The 8745-nt window shown below is 34.1% G+C and overlaps 1 protein-coding gene across 1 annotated transcript in view; it reads right to left on the bottom strand.

The window, feature by feature from the left end:
• The window catches only part of LOC134840770 (uncharacterized), a 35077-nt gene extending 26573 nt beyond the window's left edge, over positions 1-8504 (bottom strand). Inside the window, exons 1-7 of the mRNA XM_063856805.1 lie at positions 8492-8504; positions 8009-8152; positions 4490-4761; positions 4019-4235; positions 2142-2279; positions 960-1088; positions 688-833 (exon numbers count right to left, since the gene is read on the bottom strand). Of these exons, the coding sequence (XP_063712875.1) occupies positions 688-833; positions 960-1088; positions 2142-2279; positions 4019-4235; positions 4490-4761; positions 8009-8152; positions 8492-8504 (1059 nt within the window). The remainder of the gene's footprint in view (positions 1-687; positions 834-959; positions 1089-2141; positions 2280-4018; positions 4236-4489; positions 4762-8008; positions 8153-8491) is intronic.
• Positions 8505-8745: the final 241 nt, after the last annotated feature.

Raw genomic sequence — 8745 nt, 5'->3', positions numbered from 1 at the left:
CTTAAGGCTTTGCATCAAAACTTCTGCGTATAGTAGGCAAAAAGGTAGCATGCAAATAAAAAAGGGGGCCTCTTTAAGAATATGCTCTGGTCATTCTACATTTTTGCACTTAATTGAAAGTTGAAACTGATTCTATAGCAAAACTGAACACATAGCCAACGGAGAGTTGGAAACGAGCCAATGAATACAAGTAAACGGAACAATGATACCACTTGTTTTTTTTTTAAAAAAACTCATTTTTCGCTTTAAAACTTTTTTGATTTAAAAAAAACCAATAATTGACTATTTTTTGATAAAAGTAACCCAAAATGGGAAAACTAGATGAATAGGTAAACTTTTATTTCGCTGGGAAGTTTGATAATTAAAATTCCTTATTCGAAACTAGAAGTCAATCAAGTTTTTCGTGACCTTTACACTTTCGCTGTTTGATAGTGGAGTTTGCGGTTCTTTTGCATTGTTTTTGTTAAACTGATTATAAAAATAAACCTTAAGTCAAACCGCGAAAATTAATTTTAAGCCTGAACTAATTTTTAAGACTCTTCCTGAAAAAAAGAAAAAAATTATCGCGACCTAGATAAGAGTCCGCAATACGTTCATCGACTCTTAAAAAACCAATTCGAAACAATGTATTTAATTCAGACAATGTATCTAGATTCATCATGATTGAAGTATTAAACATCTACCTACCTGTTTGCAGTAGTTGCATCTCTTACGAACTAGTCGGTCATCGACGCCGCGCCCCATGGTTCTCGCCAGCTCAATCTTCTCCTGAATGTCTTGTCTTTCCGCACTGTGCAAGTAATCACGTGCAATCTTTTTGATGTCCGCATGGCCTCAAAAACGAAAAAAATCTGCAGGGTGTTTAGAAGAAATTAAGGGAACAAGTATAAATGGAATTCTGAGAAAAAAAACAGTGTTTTTTCAGACTAGTATGTATTGTATATCGACATTAAACTTACCGTCGAAGTCGGCGTTGATCAAGTTGAGAAAAAAATCTGGTGGGTTGGTCATTTTTGGACACCTTCTGCCCGAAGCCTTCTCCATGAAGCCCAGTACGGGCCCTGTTGGTCCACTATACATTACGACTCCTGAATAATCAGATGACACAACTTTACTCAACTTACTTTATGTCATCTTATGTAATGTTACAATTCTAACCCATCCCCCCGCAGTTTGATCCAACCCACTCCCTCCCCTACCCCTACCGGAATAGATAACTTAAGGGAAGGAAAAAGTGTAGGAGGGTGGTTTAGTGTAAAATGTGGGGTTTCGAATTTGTTTTTTAAGAGTCGATGAATAAAAATGAATAAAAAATGACGAAAATAATTAACCTAAAATTAGGAAAAAATGAAATTTAGTGAGAAAACAAAATCGATAACTTAAGTTTAAAGCAATTACGAGCAAATGAAAAGAGCTCTCTAAAGGATTTTAAAAAATTGATTATAATCCATTATAATCGATTCAAATGGATTGTTTATTTTTCGATGAAATTTTTTGAAATTATAATCCGAAATTTTTTTGAAACTATAATAAGCTAATCCATTATAATCGATTAGGAATGGATTTTTTCTGCTTCGGAAAATATTGGCAAAATAATCCATTACATCCCGATTGTTTTTGAATTTTAGAGAGACGGGGACAGACTATAAAAATCGAACATAATCAATTATTATCCATCTAAAACTTCTGTGCGGGCATGTCATGTTCTTATGTAACTGGCCTGCTGTTAGAAGAGTGACACTACTGAAAATCTTCCATACTGCTGAAGGCGGTTGATGGACCGACAGAAGAATTGTCATGCCTAAATGACAGAACGAAAAGTAAGGCCCAATAGCTATTCAGCACACTTGTTGCGAGAATGAACTCTGCTATAATTTTTTGTTCTTTTATCCAGCCTTAGACATTGCAACCTAGAGATATAAACGAGACAATTTGTTAGAGTCAACAATCTTCGATACAAATCTTCGATACAAAAGTTATATGGCTAATTTTCTGCCAAAGCTAGATCGAGAACACTTGTTTCAGTATTTCTCCAGTGGACGGTCAAGGATTTTCGAAATAGACTGAATAGGATCGCCATATTTTATGATATCTATTAGACTAGGAAGAAACTCAGCAGAGAAGAAGGGGGCGTGTCTTACCTGCTTGAGCCAATCCCTCAACACACTCCATGATGTTGACGGCGGCAGATCCGTCCAGCCCTGAGAGAGGTTCATCCATGAACAGAATGAGCGGACTTTTCAACAGCTCCATCGCAATGCTCAGACGTCTCCGTTGGCCTAGACAATTGAAAGGCATGTTTATCGAAAAAAGAAGTTTTTCCGAGCTTGAAACAAAGGAAAGTGAGAACGTTTCGACGTGAATAGGTTGTTATAGGGATTAATCCAGCCAGGTTGGTTATTAATTTCAGATAGCAGCATTAAGTATTTTTTCCAAATTTTTAGTTTTTGTGCTTTTCTTAACTTTTTAGTTTTTGTATTGAGAGGAACAAAACTAAAGCTATTAATTTTGGCTAATTAACCATATTCGACTACACTTTTCTGCGAAAATTAAAAACAAAAACAATTTCTGCGTTTTTTCATTTTCTAATATCATTTTCTAAAAAAATACATTTCCAAAAAAGCGCTAACATAACATTCACAAACTAGTTTTTCCCGAACAAAATGTTATTTTTTGTTCTTTTACAACAAAGCCAATAAAAGTCTAAACATAACCAACAGACAGTTGGAAAAGAGTCAATGAAAAAAAAAAGAAACCGAAAAAAAATAACCACCAGATAAGTGGATAAAACACTTATGAACGCAAAAAATCAGTAAAAAAACTGACAGATTTTAACGATGAAATAGACGGCCTTACAGCTCTGTAAATTGCTAGAGCAAGTTATGGTACACCTTTCTTTGATAAGTTAACCCAATTTGAGAAAACCATATCATAAGGTAAGTTTTTCATTCCGCGGGAAAAACTGCAAATTAAACTCCAGGTTCGAAGCTAGATGTCAATTACGCGTTTTTTTTTATTCAAAAGCTTGCCTTCCTTTCATCGAAGGAAAAGACTGAAATCAAAAAGAGATCACAAATCAAAGCACAAAACATCAAATCTGAATGTGAATAAATTATAAAAAAAAGTTTCCTGAAAAAAAAACATATACAACGGACAGTCAGTAGCAAAAAATTCAATGAACTCTAGTCGACAGAAAAAAATACTGAATATTTTTTGAAAACCTCAATTTTTGAAATTTTAAGAAAATAGCCAATCGAAGATTGGAAATGAGCAATGAATGCAAGTAAACATAAAAAAAAATACTGACTTTGTTAAAAAAACTCAACTTTCGAATTTCAAAGACAAAAACAGATGCCCTTTAAGCTCTTTGAGTTTTAATAATTATGCACTTTTTGATAACATTAACCCAATATGAGAAAATTGGATCAACAGTTTATGTTTTTATTCCACTGGAAATCTAAGAATTAAATTCCACTTTCGAAACTAGAAATTGTTTAAGTTTTTTGCACCATTTCCACGTTCGTATTTGGAGAGGACTATTAACGTCACTTTTAGCAGATGAAATTAAATTTAACTCAAAAAGTGAAAATATACTTAAGTGCATCAATATTTTAAGACTTTTTTCCTGAAAAAAAAAACAAAAAAAAATCAGCAAGACCTGTAAAAAGTCTTCACAACTTTCAATACTCCTAATAAAACTTTTTATGATAAAAAATACCAAATTGAAACAAATTTTGGAATATAAGATCACGACATTGGCATTCAGGGCTGAAGTTCTTAATTCAGCGCTCAAATTTATCAGGTATGAGGAATGGATGAGTCTAATGTTTTAAAAAACTGGTTCCTATTCTGATTCGTTAGCTGAGAAAGACTGATCGAGAAACTAAGACCTTTCATCACCATCTTCGTAATATTTGAATGGGTGCGGGAACTGGTGTTCAAAGCTACATTAGTTTGAGGAAATTGTTTTAAGAGAATGGCACATTGAAGTTGTGCCGTGGTGAGGGCGACAACTAGCCTGTTGAGAGTCCCCGGAACACCTTTCCTCCTATTTTAGTGCCGGCACATGAGGTCATGCCGCTCTCCTGCATCAATTTCTCCACCTTCTCCTTCCGCTTGTCCCCGGACACTTTGGGCAGCGCCAGGGCGGCGGTGAAGTTCAATGTCTCCTTAACTGTGAACACTTCGTAGAACTCATCGTCCACACTCACGTAGCTGCAGATGTAGCGGAACTTCTGCAACAGAAAGTAGATCTAAATGATGTCACACTGCATTGGTGAAAAAAATGTGGTAGCGATCAATCTTTCATATGCAGTTACTACGCAGTTGTCTCAATGACATTTTGTCATAATATTGTTTTTCTTTTTTAATAACAAAGTTGAAAACATTGTTCGAATCCGAATAGTGAATCAATTCATCTGAATATTTGTATTTTTTGTCATTATTCTAATGTAGGTTTTTTGTTAGAGTAAATAAACAAGAGCTCTACCTTTTGATCTCGTGGCTTCCCGTTAATCAGAATTTCTCCTGTAATCTCCGCTTTCTTAACCCTGTCTGCCAATACATCCAGAATAGTCGTTTTCCCACTTCCTGAAGGTCCCATCAGCGCCATAATCTCCCCTTTCGAAATGTGTCCACTCACATTTGTCAACAGCTGCTTTTTTGTTTTTGAGCAACACTTGCCTGCTTTGACGAACATGTTGATGTCTTTCCAAGCCATGGACGCACCTTGGACCCGTTCGGTGTAAATGATGGAGGGTGCTTAAAACAACAAGGAGCAAAGTTTTCAATTAGTAACCTAACCGTCTTCGCCCTGAAAAGTTATTAGTGTAGAATTGCGGCAGAAATGAGTTGTAAAAGAGACGATTGTAAAAATGATATAATCAAAAGTTGAATTGCCTTCCCTGAAAACAACGAAATACTTTTTATTAATGTGTAATCATTGATAAGTTACTCTCTAGTCAAAAATATTTTTTACAGAATTTCTCTTGAGCGAAACAATTAAATGGAAGCAAAAGAAATCAGAGATAATTTAGAGTTTAAACATGACTGCTCGTATATCAGAGCAAAGCTTTGAATGTTCCGATTGCATTTAAGGTCAACTGAAAACTTTTTTTTTGGTTGAATAATTGACAGAACAATTGAGAAAAAAGAAGAAAATCCTTTTTTCAAGTTTTCTTCATTTTATTGCCCCACGCGCTAATAAAAACACTGAGGATGTGTTTAGCATTTCGTATTGTAATAATAGGATTAAGCTGCTAGCCTCAATTCAATTTGGAACGCATAAATTCGCTTCTTGCGCTTCTTATAAGTACACAATATATTGCAATCTAGTTATCCAAAGTTGACCAAATTTGCAATTTTCAAACGGTCGTAACGTAACAAAAATAATCACAGGTGAAATAACTTTTTAAATTTGAGTTTAAGATAACAGTATCTTTCAGATGGTATCCCAAAATTCCGTCAAAAACGCTTAGTTAACAAGTCGAAAATTGACCGAATAAATGAAAAAACCAAACCAGGCATAGATATTCCGCACTTTCTTCAAAAGACGGAACAAAAAGATTGATGTATTACGTGATCTAAGGTAATCTTCTCAAATTTCGGAGGCTTTTGTATGTTTACAATTCAACTATTTCGCCCAATTTCTGTTCTGATTTACTTACCATGAGGAATGGAAAAGATTTTAATGGAAAAGTTTTAATGGAACATCAGATGAACAAGGTGTGATTGATATAAGCAATGCCAAACCTGAACGTTCCGATTGCAATTATGGCCAATTAAATAGTTTTTTTATTGTACAAAAAATGGACGAAATGATCGAAAATAAATGAAAAATGTGAAAAATGAAATAGGTGAAAAGTAGAATAGTTCCTGTCAAAGTAATGGTTACCCAAAACTTACAAATAAAATGCTTAAATTTGAAAAATAGTCTGGCTGACACAAAAATTTTTTTATTAAAGTTTAATTTGTTTTAAATAGCATCTGAAGTTTGATTAAACGAGATGGACCAATTTTAGTAGTTTGATAACAAGACTTGTTCCGATGTTTGACGAAAACGCAGAATATAAGTGCTTTGGGAAGTTTTTTAATCAATTAATTTTCGACTTTTTAACTGAGTATTTTTGACAGAAAATTTTTACAACATTTTGTACATAATGTTGTCTGGATTTCAAAGTTAAAAAACCAAAAGTTCAAACATCAGCTTCAGTTTTGAAATAATTAAAGATTACAATAATTTAAATAATTTATTATTGATTTAACTGATTGTGCTGTAGGGTTTGCTTTTACGTTTATTTTAAAATCTAGAATATAAATCAGTGTTGTTTTTTCAGGTGAAATTTGATTGTTTTAGATGTTAATTTTTTGGACAGGCCTCAAATTTTCATATTTTTGAAAAAAAAAACGTCTACAAAACTGTTGTTTGTAAATTACAACTTTGATTTATTCAAGCGGAAACTTGATGATTGCCAACAAACACCTGTTTGTTGTCGAACACGCTGTTATTTTGACAGAACCGGCGCCAAAAATAAACTAAAATATGCCAAAGAATACAATTCCTGCACATGAATTGCCTCGAGTAAACTTGGAATGCATTAATCCGCCTCTTAAGCTTGTTGTAAGAACTCAATAAATTGCATATAATTAATCCTAAATTTGCCAAACTAGCAGTTTTCAAGCCCTTTTTTTACAAAATTTGATCACAGGTGAACTTTTATGAGGTCCATGCATCGGTTTATTTGGATGGTATAAGCGAAAAACGGAACAAAATTTGCAGTCAATTTACTAAAATTAGTCAATCTTGTTCTATCAAACTGTAAAAACTATAAAAAACGATTACATTTTAAACAATTTTTCCTGTTGGCTAGACTGTTTCTTCTGATTCGTTGAACTCATTTTCTGTTATTGGTCCGACTGTCGAAGAAAGTGACCAAATATTTGTGCTCTGGATGTTTTTTTTGTAGCCCTATTTCAACTTCTTAACTGGCTGTTTTGAACAAAATTTTTTATCCCATCTGATAAAAACTGTCGCCATGAGCCAATTTCAAATTAATTTTTATCTGCTATCATTTTCCAGAAAGTTACGGCCTTTTGATAATTGCCAATTCGGCTAATTTGCGCCAATTATTGAAATAAATCACGCTATTAATTTACGCGCGTAAGCAGTAACTTATTTTGCTCATAAACCGATCCAAAGTAAATTGAAGCAAGACTTTTGTTGTAACCATCATGTTCGGAGTATTCGAAATAAATGTTTTTTTTTGAAAATTGTATAAATTATTTGCAATTTCAAAGACATTGAAGGGCAGCCGGAACATTCAGGGTTTGGCCCTGATACGAGCAGTCTTGTTTTCTCTTCCATTTATTGAATCTGGTAGCAAGTAAAAGAATTTTCTTTCGAAATATACAACAGTAATAGAAAGAGAGAGCATTCAGTCAAACCATCAAATATTAATTTCAGAGAAAAATGCTGTCAAACTTTTTTTCAATTGTCATTTATATAAGCAAGCTATTTCGGCAGTTCTTTCCAGTTAGTCTTCACTATTTCAGATTCTGAAATCGGTCCAAGACGATCCCAATTTATCATAGTAGCGCGAAAAAGTCGACCGTAGAGTAACCCCAAGTTTGATTTGGTCAGTTCTTCATTCCAATTAAAAATAAGAAACTACGTAAGAATCTCTTAATAAAAGTAATGAACAGTCGCACCATAAATAATTAGTTAATAAGCATATCGACATGAGAATATAAGCAGATCCAAATTTAAAATTCTTCAAGTTATTTAACATCCGCTGGTGTTATTCTGTCTAGATCTGGCAAAAACAAGCAGCACGATTTCAAAGGCTATCAATCTGTAAACGTTAGTTAATGACGCAAATTAGAAAGCGCTAATTCTGTGAACGTATGAAAAAAATGCAGAGGGTTATAACTTTTTAATTGAACTGACTTTCAAAAGCTAGATTGATTCCGTGTAAATAACTTTGATTTTGTTTAAGGTCGTAAAAATTACCTCTTCGGAAGGAGTCCTCCGAATCCTGCTCTTTGTCCTTCTTCACTGTCTCCAGAGTAGCATCCTCCTTCTGCCGTCTGGCCGACTGTTCCGACCCCGTCTGGTCATCGTTGCCATCCTGGTTGCCATGGGGCTTGGAGCTCGCTAAAATGTTCAAAATTAGAACATAGCCAGCTGGCAGTTTGAAAGGAGTAAAGAATGCAAGTAAACAGAAAAAAATTCTGACTTTGTTGAAAAAATCTCAATTTTCGAATTTCAGAGAGAAAAAAAAGATATATATAGCTCTTTGAATTTCAAGAAAAATTTATGATAGGAAATTTTCTGATAACATTAACCCAACTTGAGAAAACTGAATCAAAAGGTAAAGCTTTTATTCTGCTGGAAATCGATAAACTAAATTCCACTTTCGAAGCTAGAAATCGTTCACGTTTTTTCGCTGATGGTTCGATAGAACGATATAATTAAGACACACATACGGCTAACCATATCCAACCATGCCTATAAGCAAGCTACTTTGACTGGGGCACCAAGTCCAGTCTCATGCAAGAGCCACCAAGCGTGATTTGTTTTAAGCCGGTTCATAGTTATGCGCATAACTTAGAAGCACCTTAGCTAAAGCCAATTTTTCTTTTCACAAACAGCTCAACGACTGATTGCTTCACTTTCAAGCTTTTTAATTATCACAATTTGAATAAAAGGCGTCGAATTAGTCGCCAACGATGCCGAACTCAATGCAT

The sequence above is a fragment of the Symsagittifera roscoffensis genome, chromosome 1 (genome assembly GCF_963678635.1).
Source record: "Symsagittifera roscoffensis chromosome 1, txSymRosc1.1, whole genome shotgun sequence".
Classification (NCBI taxonomy): Eukaryota; Metazoa; Xenacoelomorpha; order Acoela; family Convolutidae; genus Symsagittifera; species Symsagittifera roscoffensis.
The sequence above is the reverse complement of the archived record's forward strand: the minus strand, read 5'-3'. Positions and strand labels throughout refer to the sequence as shown.